Source organism: Fistularia commersonii, chromosome 3, assembly GCF_037954325.1.
Source record: "Fistularia commersonii isolate RoL2024-O1a breed Wild chromosome 3, RoL_Fcom_v1.0, whole genome shotgun sequence".
Taxonomy (NCBI): domain Eukaryota; kingdom Metazoa; phylum Chordata; class Actinopteri; order Syngnathiformes; family Fistulariidae; genus Fistularia; species Fistularia commersonii.
The window spans coordinates 21203856-21221020 of record NC_141286.1 but is presented as its reverse complement, the minus strand read 5'-3'; the positions used below and the strand labels follow the sequence as shown (position 1 = coordinate 21221020).

Genomic DNA, 17165 nt, shown 5'->3' with positions numbered 1-17165 from the left:
CTTCTGCCCCAGAGCAAAGAAGGTTCAATTCCGGCAAGGGAGGGGTCTTTCTGTCTCCATGTGCTCCCCATGTCTGCACGGGTTTCCTCCCAAAACCATGCAGTTGACCATAAATTTCCCAAAATTTGTGAATAAGAGGGTGAATGATTGTTTATATCGGGGGTGGGCAAAGTACGGCCCGCGGGCCACATCCGGCCCGTTGGTCTTTTTAATCCGGCCCGCCAAAGATCGGTACAGAATTCATACTTGAGGGATGGGAATGATTGGACCAATGAATGCGGTTGCTCAAACGGGAGATTATTTAGTTTTTGGAGCTACATGAGAACACTTTCCTGAGCTAAATGATACAGGTTAGCTTTGTGATTTAGCCTTTACTGTGGACATAGTGACGCACATGAATGAACTGGATGCGAAACTACAAGGGAAAAACTGGTTTGTGCATGAAATGCAAACAAACGTCAGAGCCTTCAAAACCGAGCCGGTTGTATTTTCAAAGCAAATGTCAGACAATGTTCAGAAAAAATGTCAGATGAGTTCGATATGTACCGTTAACAAATGCGTTTTTTGTTTAATCTGTTTTAATATGTATTGTATCTTGTGCTGAGCCGGCCCGCCTGTCAAATTTTAAAAGTCAATGTGGCCCCAGAGCCAAAAAGTTTGCCCATCCCTGGATTATATGATATATAAATGAGTGAACGGCCGTATGTTTCCATATGAGATGTGAATGCATGAGCGAATGGCCGGATGTTTATATAGGACAGCGGTCGGGAACCTATGGCTCTTCCGGTGATAGCCTATGGCTCCCAGACCATTTTGAGTAGAAAAAGATAAAAATCAGTTTGGAATTAATTTTAAAATACTTGTGATATTTCCTCATAAGATTGTGTCATTTTAAAGTCAACAGAAATTAGTTTCAGTCAATTTGGGCAATTAATGTTGTATACAGGTCAAATTTATTATATTCTATTATATTCAGTGGTCCGCTCCATCACAAAAAAATGTGTTGTTTTGTTTTTTAAAAAGAAGGGGGATGTAATATTCTGTGAGAATATGTCTACGATATCTGCATTATTTGAAAGTGTGTTCTCCACTCTGATTGGTCACATGTCATGTGATGCTTTACGCACGCTACGTAAACTGGTATTAAGCTGTACCACACTCCGCCAGTAAAGCACACACACGTTCAAACTGTCGTACTGACACAGTTATCGTACACACTCAAACCGAGAAACAGTTGGCAAGTTTTGAAGATAAATTTCACGGGTCACCCGTCGGTTTGGTCGGGTCGGGAACCTCCGGGTTATTGTTAAGGTGAAGAAATTGATTTTATCAGATAGCCAACTTATCTGCGTCGACCCTCGTAACGGAAAAGATGTCGAAAAGGGAAAAAAAAATCGATGATTACCGTGCATTCCGGGCTGCGTGGAATTTGCATTTGGATCTGCGGTACGTCTAAATATGCTAAGATAAAATCACATCGATGAAACGGTCAAATATAAAGCGGCACTTCGAACGAATCCTTGCAGCACTAGAGGTCGCATTAAAAGTAAGACATATTTCATTTATTACACATTAAAAAAAGAAACTATAAGGCTCTCGGTGAAATATATTTAGAAATTTTTGGCTTTTAGTCAAAAAAGTTTCCGACCTCTGCTATAGGACATTCGAATAAGAGGGTGAATTGTTATATGTTTCGTTCTGTCTTCTGACTGATCGAATTATTGTTTGTCTACATAAAATAAAAATAAATGAGAGGGTGAATAGTTTTATGTCTATATGACTTGTGTACAAGTGAATGAATGGTTGTATGTCTCGATATGATATTTACGTCTGTATACGATGCGTGAATGAGAGATATATTGCCAATATATCTATTGGTGCGTGAATGGTTGTATGTTTCTTTATGTGGCCGATCCACGACCTCTAATGCAGGATGAGCTTTTTAGCTAGTGAATGAATGAATTACTTTAATTATTGTGGCATCGGTAAATGTTTTTTTTTTTTTTTTTTTTGTGAACTCGCCCCTCCAGAGTCCCGTGTCCCCGACCAGCCCAGCTCGCTGCACGTGCGGCCGCTGGTCAACAGCATCGTGGTGAGCTGGACGCCGCCGGAGAACCAGCACATCGTAGTGCGCGGTTACACCATCAGCTATGGCATCGGCAGCCCCCACGCTCAGACCATCAAAGTAGACTACAAGCAGCGCTACTACACCATCGAGAACCTCGGTAAGAACAACTTTCACTTACAAGTTGTATAAAAGCGAGTTTTGATACATCGCCGCCGGTTTGTTGCATCTCTTTCGGCCTTTCAAGGAAAATCTTATCCGCTGTCAATCAAAAGCTCCGCCGACAGGACCTCTGTCCTCACCCTTATGAATAAACTTAATGTCACAGATCGGCCTACTGGGGAGGCGGTAATAGAAAGTCAGTAATATTTCAATATTTTGGTGATTTAAAAATACAACCCGGAGGGGAAAAAAAGATTCTTTTTCAGCACAAGAGAAAATCACTTTATCTCTAAATTTCATTGGACTTTTTGCGGTAGACAACGATCCGAGTTCGCGTTGCGGCGGTAATTCTCGGCCGACGCCTGCCTAATGATTGTAATCCAATCGACGGCGATAATGAGGCTGCGTTCGAAAAAAACGCGAGGAAGAGGTCAAGCGGCGAGTTGTACGTTTTCAAAATAATCCCAGGATGCCCATCCGCAAAAATATTTGCAAGTATTTAACTGAAGCCTTCATCAAGATCACAGTTGGAGGAATTAGTCTTCCAAATGCTCCAATACGGCAATTAAGAATCAAGGGGCTCAAGAGTTTCGGTTTTGATTAGACAGCTGCGTGACTTTATCTTCGTCTTCCAGGCCCTCTAACTGCACTCTGTTTACACCCCTTCCCCGCCTCCAGACCCCAGCTCCCACTACGTGATCACCCTGAAGGCCTACAACAATGTGGGTGAGGGGATTCCGGTGTATGAGAGCGCCATCACCAGGCCGCAGTCTGGTAAGACCTGCATCTGTCTCTGCACCGAAGCGCACACGAAGCCGGATCGGATGGTGGGGGTGTGGTTGGTACCTCACGGAGACATCGACGGGGCGTCGCGTTATCCATTTTCCTGAAGAAGCCAAGAAAAAGCACCCCTCCGTAGTCAACCGACGGACATTTATCTCTCCACTGTCTGACCTCAGATCGTTATCCGATAGCGTGTCTGGAATCGAAGTTAGGAGACGATCGGTCATTTGGGCATCTCACTACCTCAATTGATTCTCCCCTTTTCGGGCCCATCTCACCTCCACTCTCTTTAAATCGAACTGTCTCGTGAAATAGCAAGGGGGGTCTGATGATGATTGTTGGAAATTCAAAGTGGAAAGGAAAGTGCGTCTGTCTTGTTATGCCCGTTCCCTCCAGAGGGTCCAGGGACTCTTTGGCATTGGGGTACGTAACTTACGCAATTGTTAACCGATGACTGACAGTCATTGGAGAGCAGGGAAACAGGGGTCACCCTAAGAAGGACGCCCCTTTCTTCCCATTGTATCAGGGATTTCGTTCCCTCTGTCATCGCCAAAAGCTCTTTGGCTTTGTTAACCCTACAAGTCTTGCTGCGAGACACTATATGAAGACCCGATCCAGTTTTTGGAGAACTTGCTCATCCCATCATGTCCAAAAAGGAGGCTGACACTCCTTAGGGTACCTGCACCTCCAATCGGTCTAAGGCTCATTTAATGCTCACGATACGTACGTAAATGGGTACATCTGTTTCGATGTCACGGCCTACGTACTGTTCTCGTTGCCGCAGTTGTTAAGCAACACATCCATATAATGCGGTGCAGTTTTGCATGTGTCCTGGTTCAACAAAAAATCACACTGCCAACTACTGGCCTGGCATGTGTACTGCAGTGTTCCTTGTATGTCTACTTTGAGGAGTTCCTTAAAAAATGGCTAAATAGGTATGTTCATTTCAAAAGTTGTCAAATGTCACTGCACACGTTTCCCATCCATTACCAACACATCCTTGTGAGGGCAGTGCACGTCAAAGTGACACGAACAGAGGCGGTGCAGTAGACGGCACTGGTCCAGAGGCCATACAATGCTTGCCGGCATGGGGACAGAGAATTCTTTTCTTCTTGGTTTTTGTTCCTTTTTTTTTGCTTGTCGCACTTGAGCATACTGTGCAGCTCTGCTCCCCCCACGACTTCTGGGGGTACAGCTCCCTTTTTTTATGCGTTTGGCAACGCTTCGGCAAGCTTCCTGAGAAAGAAAGGACACACAGAAGGCTCCGTCGGTATGCTTAAGCGTAATTTAAAGTTGAGCATTAAATGAGCTCTAACACTTGGAACAACCAGCACGTGTGGACAAGGATTTGGATACTGAGCCAGATAGGGAAGCCCTTCACTGCACCCTTGGGATTTTCCTCAGCTTTTAACACGCAGAAGAGTCATGCGAAAATGCTTATATGCCCCATTATATCTCAAAATTGATAGGTTTATAACGATGGGTGCTCTAACTTAGATGACGGACATGCAATTATGCAATCTATGTCACATTTACTCTTACATATGAATGAGGCCTGAAATGGATACGAGAATATCAGAATTTGGCCCTCTGGCTAAAGTTGGCACTCGGTACATTAGAAGTGCGAAGTTTCTGTGTCCGTGCGATGGAGCTGTCCCACATCAGACAACGAATACTTGCAATCTAGTTTCGGTCTCGGTCTGATAACTCATCTCTTTATCGGGTTAAGGTAGAACCAGAATCCCAAACCGGTGCACCTTCTGACTCATCTTCAAGTGGGGAAACGGCGCTGGTGAGACTAGCTCAGTTCACACAGTTTATGTGACACCGTAAGAAGACAACCAGCCCATGCACCATGGGGTGGCCCAGAAGGGGGTCTGCAACTGCCGCCCCTCAAATCCAGCCTCCCACCGCCTTGATCTCCCCAGTTTGTCTCCGCCGTAGCACCACTGCACCGCCGAACTTGAGAGGGGCGGGATGCTGGATGACATGAATCACGTCAGTCTGCTTCAGGGGATGGCAGCCTGATTGTACACGCACACCATCCTTCTGTACACGTCTCTAACACACACACACACACACACTCACACCAGACCTCCTGTGGTGACTTTGGCAACCCTTCGTTAGATCCAAGCGTTTCCTCTCAAAGCAAACCAAAAAAACCACCACCGTCGTCTGTTGCTGAATCCTCCGGGGCACGTTCCCTTACCGCCAGTGTGTTGGAGTCAGATTTGTAAAGATGAGCTGACCTACATACTACTTTTACTCGGAAAAAAAAAAAATTAAAAATCTTGAAGAACTTTGTGAACTCGGGTTGAAAGAGCGCTAAGTCGAATGCTCTGCAGTATGACGTCTTAACTGAAAAGTAAGACGTGATGGATTACACCCCGTCTGAAAGAGATGTTAGGGAACCAGTGAGGTTTCTTTGTTGTAATATTCCACTCGTAAATACTGGACAGCGCGTTCTTCCAAGTCGGAGTTGAAAAATGCAGCTCGCGTATCACTCCAAAACCGCAGTGCCTCTCCGCAACCACATAAATACTTCGAGCTCCATCATGCACACACACACACACACTTTCACAAACACACATGTTTGTACTTGCTTCATAATGAGGACCTTCACTGACATAATGTATTCGCCCGAGGCCAGCCCAGACCCTGACCCGAAGTGGAAACCGACCCCAAATCTTAGTCTGAATCGTAAATCCGCGCCCGTGAAGTCTCCACCCGGAGAACCGACGGGTCGAAAATGTCCTCCCGTCCCAAAAACCTCCTCACCCTGTCGGTTGTGCCCTGTCCCGTCGTCGCTTTGCGGCAAGTACAAGAACACGGACAGGTTTTAGTCCCGGGGAACATGATGTGGGCAGTGCAGGGTGACGGCATGTCGAAGGGAGTCGGAGTCGACCAACAGGTGACTCGGGACGGCGTCACCTTGGATGACCGACTCCGTCTTCCCGTCAAAAACTAAACCCAGGGCAGATCCGGGAGCGGTGAAGCTTCACAAGCCACCTTCAAGCATTCATTCTGTAGCCAGAATTGAGGCCGGCGCTTTCACTCCGGTATATCTGCACTATCTCCAGCCTTGAAGGCGTTTAATAGAAAAAAGAAAAGACAACTTATACACAAATAACTCAAGGGCGTGTATAAGTGAAAGACCGTAAAAGGGGAAAAAATAGCAGTTATATCACCCGTCTAATCCGCAAGCTTTCGGTCAGAGGAGCAAAGCATGTAGCAAAGGAGCTCTAATGCTAAATTAAAAGTAAACAACAATCAGTTATCCAATAATCCAGTTGATGTAAACACTAAGCCGGCCTCCTCATCCCGATGAGAGCTGCTCTTATTCTAAATAAATAGCATAACTCTTCCCTTAATGGTTTAAAGAAGCACTTTATGTGTTTATTTACAAGCTAGCATTAGCAGCTAGCAGTAACAACAATCCGTGCGTCCGGCCTGACTCCGCTTTGCCACTGGGAACTGCAGACGCCTAAAATAGACGTTGCTCACGCAAGCCAATGTTAGCGCGGTTCCAGTAAAAGCTGTTTTTTTCTTGTTAAATTTTGTGTATATATATATATATATATATATATATATATATATATATATATATATATATATATATATATAGCGAGGATTGCTAGCCGTTTGTGGTTTTGTTTTGCTGTAAATCAGTCACCGGCGCCTCTAAGCCTGGCCAAATAATAAATCTAGAGTTATTGGGACAGTGACTAGGACCAGATCTAGACATTAAAATATTCAAAGCAGTTTGCCTCTGTTGCCTTCAAAGGCGCACCGCGGCGTTTATTATACATGTGCGATTTTTCCGGCTGAGTTCAACCGCAGATATCCCGTGTAACAAGATGAAATCTAAAGGTTAGTACGTGCTCCAAGAAATGTGTTTCCAGAGATGGTGGGAACAGCACACGCTTCCGAAGCTTAGGGGGAATCTTACGGAAACAACATCAGTGAAGGGTCAGTGCAGCGTACATGGTGAGATAGCTGTGTAGGAAGTCGCCTCATGCTGATTTTATATGTGGGGCGGTTGGGGCCCAGTTGGTAGAGCGGCGACAATCCAATCGGAAGGTTGGTGGTTTGATTTCTGGCTCCTCCTGTCCACATCTCACAGTGTCCATGAGGAAGACATCGAGCTCCCGGTTGCTCCCAGTGGTATGCTTAGCCAAAGTGTCAAAGCTCGTAAGTGGTGGTGGTGGTTCAGTTGGTACAGTGGGCTCCCCTCCAATTGGAAGGTCAGGGGGCTCCTTTCCCAGCCCCCTTGTAAATGCAGAAGTGTCCTTGGGCAAGACACTGAACCCCCAGTTGCTCCTAGTGGTATGCTTAGTGCCTTGCATGGCAGCTCTGCGAAAGTATCAAAGCTTGTAAGTGGTGGTGGTGGCTCAGTTGATACAGTGGGCTCCCCTCCAATTGGAAGGTAAGGGGGCTCCTTTCTCAGGCCCCCTTGTAAATGCAGAAGTGTCCTTGGGCAAGACACTGAATCCTCAGTTGCTCCTAGTGGTATGCTTAGTGCCTTGCGTGGCAGCTCTTCCAAAGTGTCAAAGCTCATAAGTGGTGGTGGTGGTACAGTGGGCTCCCCTCCAATTGGAAGGTTGGGGGCTCGAATCCCTGAACCTCCTGTCTATAGGCTAAAGTGTCCTTGGGTTGGACACTGAACCCCCAGTTGCTCCTGGTGGTATGCTTTGTGCTTTGTATGGCAGCTGTGCCAATGTGTCGAAGCTCGTTGGGGAGCTCTTTGAGAAATGGGTTTCTCAAAACTATCCATTGCCTTACAACCTTCCAGCGGAAATGCGTGGGCGCCAACACTTCTACATTTCTGCATTTGCCGTGCCCATTTCAAACATCTAGCCAATCGCACTTGTTCTCAGGACACTACCCGAGAACTCCCAAACCAGATCACACTGATGTGATTTTGTTCTCGCTGGAGGCCTTTAAGGAAATCAACACTAAATTGGAATATATCATGGATACTTGAGACATCAGGGAAAGTAGACCCTGCAGCAGCCATGCAGGACAAGTGCTGGAAAATGATGATGATGACTTGGGTTATCAGGGTCTTAATTCAGTATTTATCCCTCTAATGTAGCGATAAAAACAGTATATCAAACAAAGTTGTCAGGTTCTCTCAATGTCACAGGCAATGATATTGAATTAGGGTTTTTTCTCTCATTATGTCACGGGGTTTAAATCCGTCAAGAGAGGCTTCTATCAGACTCGCGATTAACCAACATTTTCATTGAATTATTTTCACCCAATCTTTTTGATTATTTAATTTGTTTTAATGACCTCGTTGGGTTTCCGCAAACGTAGCGATAGCTCATTACGTGATGACACGGCGGATCGTATCGGCGCTGACATTTACCGCCGGCTCGACGCGAGCGGAATGGAGACGTGAGAAATGAATGTAATATTATGTTATTACGTGATTTTCTTTTTTTTTTTTTTTTTTTTATTAGATAAAAAGACAAGCCGAGTTAATAAACGATTTTTAAAACTTCAAATTTCATTTGCATACGCCATCAAATTACGCCAGTAAGTGACATAAAACAAGTCGGGGTTGTCGCTCCGTTGCCCCCAATACGTTTGCAAGGTCACTGTTAGGCCGATGCACTTCACTAGACTTTATCTTATGTTGACCAAAAAGCGGCTATGGTTAGTTGGGGGGGGGGGGTAAAATCAATACCACTATCTCACCCCATGCTGTTTTCCAGAAGCCTCTGAGCCATGTCGCACAGTTGAGCATTTTTATTCCGTCTCCACTGTAGCATGTTTAGAAGGTCAACGCTGAAAATGTAATCGTCTTGAAAAGAAAATGCCCTTTTTTGGAATATTGCATCTCTGCCTTCACACTAGTTTTCCATTTTTAAGCTTTTTTTTTTTTTTCCTTACCAACCGAGCATCTTTTCATTTCTCTCTGTGTAGTAGTAGTAGTAGTGCTAGTACTGATGAAGCGCAAAATAGTGAGTACTAGCTTCTATATCGCAACTGTGTCTTTGTAGATTTGTCTTTTAGAGATCTGTGTCTGTTTTTCTAATAGAATCTTCTTTCTCTTTCTCTTCACCCTTCCCAATCCCATTCCTGTTGCGCTCATGGTTTCTTTCTCCTCTTTCTGTGTCGTCCTTCATTTTAACATATTAACCTTGTTGTTTTTTATTTTGGCCTTGTACCCCTCCCCGAACCCCCTCCCGTCGCCCAACCCCCCACCACCACGCATCCTTGTGTTGTTGTTTGTTTGTTTATTTTTTAATTTGGTCATTTTTAATGTACGTGCATGCATGCCGGTGCACTGGCTGATGTGCACAGACCCCATAAACCCTGATGTTGAATACTACGAAATCTTCAATGCTCCATACACCCCAGTGCCGGATCCCACCCCAATGATGCCGCCCGTGGGCGTTCAGGCCTCGGTGTTGAGCCACGACACCATCAAGGTGACCTGGGCCGACAACTCCCTGCCCAAGAACCAGAAGATCACGGACAACCGCTTCTACACGGTCCGCTGGAAGACCAACATCCCCGCCAACACCAAAGTCAGGGTAAGAAAGTCCTATTTGAACACCCGCGTGTTCCTTCAATGACGGCTTAAGTACCGCTTTTCAGTTCCGTTGATTTGAGTTTAGCACGACGCAGGTCGTTTCAGTTCGATCAGATTTGGGTGATTCAGCTTCATTTGATGGTTTTCAAGATGGGAGTGCGCACGTCCCTTCGGATTCATGCCAGAGAATGAGAGAGAGAGAGAGAGACGGATGTCCCGAAATAAAAAAAAAAAAAAAAAGAATAAAAGAGTAGCGTTATACAACACAATGATGTTCCCGCCGGGGGGTCCTTCTGAGCGCAGCCAATCAGGACAGTAATCTTTCTCTACCATCTAACATCCAAATTGCGACGTTGCCACTTTTATGCCTGTCTTTTGATTTAAAGATATTTTCCGGTGTTCGCCCGTTTAAAGGTTGAGTCGGTAATGCGTCACGAAATCAAATCGCCCGAAATCGAACCGGTTCAAAGGGGAAAGTTGTAGTTGGGTGTTGAGAGCTACGAGGGCGTTCGTCTCAGCCTGAACCCCCCCTTCGGGTATAACCATAGATTTACTGCTTTAATTACACAGGAAAGGGTTTGCACTGGTGAGTCATTTTAAAGCTTTCTTGCAATTGTACGGATTTAAGGCCGCAGCCCGTTTTAATCTTTGAGGTTTCAGACGCGGGGGGGAAACCAAGCCGGAACATTGAAGATGAATATGGCTGAGCAATTTCTAAAAGTATGTAAGATATCGCTTAGTTATGATGCTGTGTCATGGAGTTTTAGTTGAATCAATGATAACGATATCCAGCGTATGGGTAGGTTCTCTTCGGCTTTGTGAAAGTCACCAAAAGAGCCCGACTTTACTCAGAGAATTCAGAAATGACTGAAAATCAGTCGAGAAATTGGAAATATCTGCATGACATTTCCTGAGAATTAGCTACATGCTACCTAATGAATGAACATGAACTGTATGAGGGAGTCTGGAGTAGCGCAGCAGTATGCTAGAGTGGTGCAAGACATGTATGACAGTGGTGAGGTGAGACAGAAGTTCAAGGTGGCGGTGGGGGTGCGTCAGCGATTAGCTTTTAAGCCCCCTCTTGGTTGCTATGGTGACGGACAGGCCGACAGATGAGGTCAGACAGGAATCTCCATGGACTACGGTGTTTACAGATGACATTGTTTGCAGATGACATTGTGATCTGTAGTGAGAGTAGGGAGACAGGTGGAGAAAAATCTAGATAGGCGGAGGTTTGCACTCGAGAGGAGAGGAATGAAGGTTAGTCACAGCACGACAGAATACAGAATGAGGGGGACGTAAGTGGAATGGTGAAGCTACAGGGAGTGGAGATAAAGAAGCTGGAGGATTTGAAGTACCTAAAGGCCAACAGTCCAGAGCAATGGGAGAAGAGGTGGAACAACATGTTCAAGCAGGTTGGAATGGATGGAGAAGAGTCATGAGCGATAAGAGTATCAGCCAGAAAAAGACCAGCTATGTTTTCTGATTTACTGAGAGTGGCACAGAGGAACAGACAGGAGGCAGCAGAAACGAAGATGTCGAGCTTCTCTTTGGGGAGTGAGGAGGACAGATAGGATCAGAAATGAGTCCATCAAAGGGACAGAACATTTTAGACTTTCTGGAGATAAAGTCAGACTGAGATGGTTTGGACAGGTACAGAGGAGGGGTAGCAAAGATCTGGGTGGGACGATGCTGAGGTTAGCGCCGCAAGGCAGGCGGTCGAGAGGGAGGCTAAACTGGAGGTTATAGACGGAGGGATTGAGGATAAAAAGTCAGTTGGTGTGAGAGAAGTGGGTTCAGAGACGATGGTAAGATGTAGGCGTACGATTCACCTGCCGAGCCCTTGAGGGTTTTTTAGATTTAGAAGATCTTTAGAATTAATAACATAAATAATATGAAAATAATATATCTACAGGTAGGTCGGGATGCTACCTAATGAATGAACATGAACTGTATGAGGGAGTCTGGAGTAGCGCAGCAGTATGCTAGAGTGGTGCAAGACATGTATGACAGTGGTGAGGTGAGACAGAAGTTCAAGGTGGCGGTGGGGGTGCAACACAACGCAACACAATTTTAGCCTTAACTTGGAACTTACAGTTCGCATCAGGTTGCATCCGCTAAGCAAAGTATTGGTGTGACATAAGAAAACATAAGTCAATAAAGTAGGAAAGCGTTAAGAGTCTAAGATCTGTCTGTGATTTAAAATCTGTGTCTATAAGATATAAGCAGTTAATTTATTGGAAATTCCACTGACTTCAATCGATGGATTTGAAATTGTTCAGAATAATGACAACATAATATCTGAAGCAAAAAGGAGGACTCTGGGAGATTTCTTATAAAAAAAACAAACAAACAAATCTCTTGCTATGAGCTCTTGCTAAATCCCAAGCCTGTTCCAGTTGTGACGAATCTTTCCTTTAAATAATCAATGTTGATGGACATATTGTTGATTAAACTCACTCTAAAAGTCCAACCCACTATGAACAAGAAAGGCACCTTCAAATAATATACATCTATAATAGTGCATATGTATTTATTATTTTTCTTACATTGCTAATAATTCAGTTACAGCTACCTCTCAACGGCGTCATGTTGAAATCAAAATATTTACAAAGTGCAGCTAAGTCGCTAAATGCACCTGACGGCGCTTTCTATTTAGGTTTCCCCCGCGCTCTCATGGGATTGATCAATCGATCGGACATTAGCAACAGATAATAGATGTTTTCCAAGCCCCGCTCCGCCCCATCACCTCGGGGAAATGCTGACGTGGGCGCGGCTAGCCCGAGCGGGGAACAGCAGCAAACAATAAACAACAACATGAAGGAAGGACAAAGCTGATGTTGCTTCCACAGAACGCATTTCTGTACCGCGTCCTTGAGTATCAAGAAAGGCCCGTTCAAATGCATTGTTGTTAATGTTGTGTGTATATGTATACATATATAAAATGCATTTATTTTGAAGACATTGCTAATAATTCATTTAAAGCCACCTCTCACTCCTGTCATGTTGAATTCAAAATATTTACTTAGTGCAGCTTACTCAGCTTTTTATTAAGTTTCCTTCCGTGTTCTCGTATGATTGGTCAATTGATCGGACATTTGCAACATGGCGTCGGTTTCTATTCCTCCCCGGACATAATAGATGTTTTCCAAGCCCCGCACCACCCCATCACCTCGAGGAAACGCCGATACGGGCTCCGGTAACCTGAGCGGTGAACAGCGCGCGGTGTCGCAACGTGTTTTATTGTTATTGTCGCTCCCGAATTCTATTTGCTGCGGTCGAAGGTGGAAAACGGTCTCGCGTGACTTACCGTCACCGCGGCCTTTTAATTCACCGAAGCCCGGGAAAATCAGGGGAGGATGCGGCGGAGGGCTTTTTATGTCGTCCGCGCAACTTCGCGGGTCCCGGGGATTCGGCGCTGGAAGTGGAAGGGAAATTAAAATCATCGCTTATCTCCCGAGTGCGGATCGGCGGCGTTCTCGCTCATGTGCGCCAGTGTGTGACAGGGCAGAACTTGAATAAAATGTCTGCGCCTGCTGATAAATAATTCAACGGGGACGCGCGGGAGGAAAAGCGAGGGGCCGACACGCTGACACTGCATTCTCCGCGCGGACAAATGTGACGACACGTGAACACACACACACACACCGGTTGTGCAGTCGCGGCTATTAAAGCTCCTTTGTAGCCGCTGAATCCGGCCGTCACCCAACCATTTATTCCCTAAACATCTGTGGAGAAATTTGTCGCTAATGATTATTTAGCATCAAATGAAGCAAGTACCCGAAAGCTGGTTGTCATGACAACATGTCTGCAACCTTACAACTCCATTGCAGACAGCTGGAACAATGATTTAAGAGCCCCACGGGTTGATTTTGTCTCCGTCCCATTGATGAACTCTGATAAATTAGCCAGTCTGTGAGTAAGACGGTAAGTTCTTTGAAAAATAATCCGAATGCTCCGCAGCCTTCCTGCTTTTCACACGTCTGTCCCGGTGACCCGTGGCAACCGTCGGCCACACTTACGAGGGCTGCTCCTCTTCGGATGAGTCTGGCGAGCTCGTGCATTATTGAATAGGCCGCCACTCTGCTACCGAAAGAAGTAGCGAGGGTTTTATCGCGTCCCGTCGCAGCATCTGGATGTCCGCGTGACACGTCTGGTTGGAAATTAAAAAAGCATTACCATTAGTCAAAATAATAATGCATTAAGATCATCGTGTCCTCCGAGTCCCCCCCCCTCCCCACGCTGTCTAATAAAATAGTAAACAATAAAATAACCCAAAATTTCCTAGAGTGAGTGAATAGTTGACTGTCTCGATGAGGCGTGAATGAGAGATGGAACGGTTGTGCGGTAGAACCTCGGCTAATGCGAAATTTTTTGCGAACCGAATCAACGTTTCCCACTGAAATGAATGGAAATCACATTGATCTGTTCTCCAACCCCCAAAATATATTTGCAATCTAAAAATACAGAAAAAATACGGAAAGCAATTAAAGATCATTTTAATTATTGCTGTGTTTTTGGTGTTCTTTCTCTTCTTGCTAGCACTTGTACACTTGCGTTTCCTTCACTAAATCTGCTTAAGTAAAGCCTTCTCGCACGAGAACCTAGTTAGCTGTATTTCATTAATCCAAACTAGAAATAACTTTTCTTCATTAACGTTGTCACCCCCTCAGCAACATCAGAAGTCTTTAGCGCATCTCTATTCTTCAGGCAGGCACAGATAGCTAAGTTAGCCGTGTCCTAGTACTTTGCATCCATAACACGCACACCGCCCTCACGTTAAGCCATTATTTCCTTCTTCGGATCAACTGAAATTCTTAACTTCTTCTTAACACCTCTATCACGAGCACTTTTGACCTTTTTTGGGAGCCACAACTCATTGAAAAAAAGCAGAAAAAAAGCATTTTAACAGGAAAACACAACGATGAACGATGTAAACAAAGCCGAGTAGCACGTACGACTGCTGCTACGCTACGACGCCACAACGCGGAAAGCCTTTGAGTTTCTTTGTTTGTGTGTTTCCACACTGAGACTCGTTGGCGGGTTGATTCAGTATTCAAAAACTGTTCGTTGGCTGATTTCTTCATAATTAGGGGCGTTCGTAAGCTCAGATTATTTCTCTATATAACGTTTGAACGTGCGAGTGTATGGTTATATGTGAATGAGCAAGTGAATGTTGTTTTTTTTAATATGATGTATGAATCAGAGGGTGAACGGTTGTTTATTTCTATCTGTGAACCTCTGATCGACGAGCGACCGGTCCAGGGTGAACCCCGCTTCCATCCAGTGCAGGCTAGGATAGTTTTTAAGCAATCCCCTGCAACCCTGAATGCATGCTAGGCTATATAGATAATGAATGCATGAATATGTCAAGTTGAATCAACCGTTTGTTTCCCACATAACAAATGGAATTCCTCTCATTTACGTCCATGATGCACCAAAGTGTCAAGGTTCCGGTCCTGCCGTCTCTCCTCGTCTCGGCGAAACGCTCCGCGATGAAACATCCTTTTACACTCGGAGAACCCGCCAAATATATGGAGTGAAGCGTAAATTGAATATTCAAGCAATCGGGACAAGTTCACGGCCGTCTTGCTGTTTCCGGCATTGGGAAAGTTTTCCTCCCAGCTCTGCCGGATTCTCTTTCTCATTGTCGTTAAGTCTTGACGTGAATCGGGAACGCGCGGGGGCGTGATATTTAAAGGATGGTGCTTTTTTTTTTTTTTTTAACGCCTCTGCACTTCGGGATGCAGAGGTACGGCGAATCATGGATGATCCCTTTTGTGAGGAGATTTTCTCAGATGTTGACGAGGAAGATGAGAACGCAGTCGCGTATTCCCCGTGACTTTGTCATGAAAAACAGAATGGGGTCGAATCACTGCAAACGCTGGCGCGTTTGTAGCTTGTCAAAAAAAAAAAAAAGTCTCACCTCTCTCAGGAAGTCCATGAAAGACAGTCCGTAAGCTAACAGATATGAGCGCAGCTGCTAAAATCAATTGAATGTTTAAAAACGCTGTCATGCGAAGTCAATCTGTGTGTGTGTGTGTGTGTGTGTGTGTGTGTGTGTGTGTGTGTGTGTGTGTGTGTGTGTGTGTGTGCGTGCACGTCTCTCCTCAGATGGCTAACACCAGCAGCCTGAACCACATGGTGACGGGACTGAAGCCCAACACGCTCTACGAGTTCTCGGTCATGATGACCAAAGGCCGCCGCACCAGCACTTGGAGCATGACAGCTCAGGGCACCACCTTTGAGACGAGTAAGGAAACCCGTCTCACACACACACACACACACACACACACACACACAGAACGGGCCTCCCTCAAATTAGAAGGTCGCTTGTTTGGTTCCTCCAAAGTTTCATTGGACAAGACAGTGAACTCTACATTTGCTCCTGATGGACAGGTTAGCCTTGCGTGCTAGCCTTGTGTGCTAACCTTGCGTGCTAGCCTTACGTGCTAGCCTTGCGTGCTAGCTCTGCCGCCATCGGTGTGTGAATGGGTGAACGTATTCGCTATATAAGTGGGGACTTTATCCTGGATATGTATTTACAAACAGCAACGTTGCTGTCTTGCTAGCTGCTGGTTAGCGCCTGCTAGCTCTGGGATTGGATTTGCTTCCTTACAGAAGAAAAAAAAAACAATCGTAATCAAGGTTAAATTGAAATGATGACAACTGAAATATTATAATTAGCTTTTAAGCTCAATGATTTATTTAGGTCTGCGCTGGCTTCGCCAAGGCCAGTGCCAGATGTTTCTCCTCGGGGAGAAGCACGCCCACATACCTTTGTCTTTTTTTTTTCCCCAAATTTAGCGCTGGCGGCGCCAGATGCGCTCATCTCAGTTCACTGTTCTGTCCCCAAGCAATTACTTATCAATTTGAGAGGAGAAATCTTCATGTTACCTTTGTTACCTTTATGCTCAGCTCAATATCTGAGTGATGACTGTACACATTTGCATAATTGCGTTAGTATTAAAACGAATAGTTTCATCGTCCCCCGAGCGTTCTGCCGTTTCCTGCCGCGCCGAGTGAAGTACTGGAAATTAAAATGCGCTGTGCAGTTATCAGCGCCTGTACTTTATTTTTCAGAGGTAATTGTTTACCAGATGAAAAACCCAAGATGAAACATGAAAACACTCTCCTCGAAATCAAGTTTCTCGAGATTCAGAAAATGGATAGTTTTGCAGTTTTGAAAAATTATTCGCAGTGTTCGGGTTCATGGTATCAACAGTGTCATAAAAATCAATTCGTGTGCAAATTCAAATAATAAACTCCAAATTATCTCGAATGAGGACTTTAGAAAGTAATATTTTATGTTTTGTATCCTCAATGTGACAGTTGTGCTAATGTTTCCTAGCGCTCATCTCGACTCGTGTCCCTCTCTCCTCCACCAGTTCCCAATTCCCCACCGAAAGATGTGACCGTCGTGAGCAAGGAGAACAAACCCCGGACCATAATCGTCAACTGGCAGCCGCCGTCCGAGGCCAACGGGAAGATCACCGGTGAGGCCAGAACCCCGGGAACACCTTGGCCGCGCCGTCACGTTACCCGTCTTGAGCCTTTGCAAAGATTTAAGAGGATGAGTGTTCCTCCCGGAAAGATTTTTAGACGGGAAAA

The 17165-nt window shown here is 45.2% G+C and overlaps 1 protein-coding gene across 28 annotated transcripts in view; it reads left to right on the top strand.

Annotated features, from left to right (window-relative positions):
- Window positions 1–17165, top strand: part of neo1a (neogenin 1a) — a 158429-nt gene that overhangs the window by 135275 nt on the left and 5989 nt on the right. For 19 of the 28 annotated variants that reach the window (XM_086144103.1, XM_086144095.1, XM_086144115.1 and 16 more), the window contains 5 exons: window positions 2031–2225; window positions 2906–3001; window positions 9323–9555; window positions 15669–15807; window positions 16943–17050. In XM_086144103.1, the coding sequence (XP_086000229.1) occupies window positions 2031–2225; window positions 2906–3001; window positions 9323–9555; window positions 15669–15807; window positions 16943–17050 (771 nt within the window). The remainder of the gene's footprint in view (window positions 1–2030; window positions 2226–2905; window positions 3002–9322; window positions 9556–15668; window positions 15808–16942; window positions 17051–17165) is intronic. The other 9 variants (XM_086144110.1, XM_086144106.1, XM_086144124.1 and 6 more) reach the window with 1 other exon arrangement.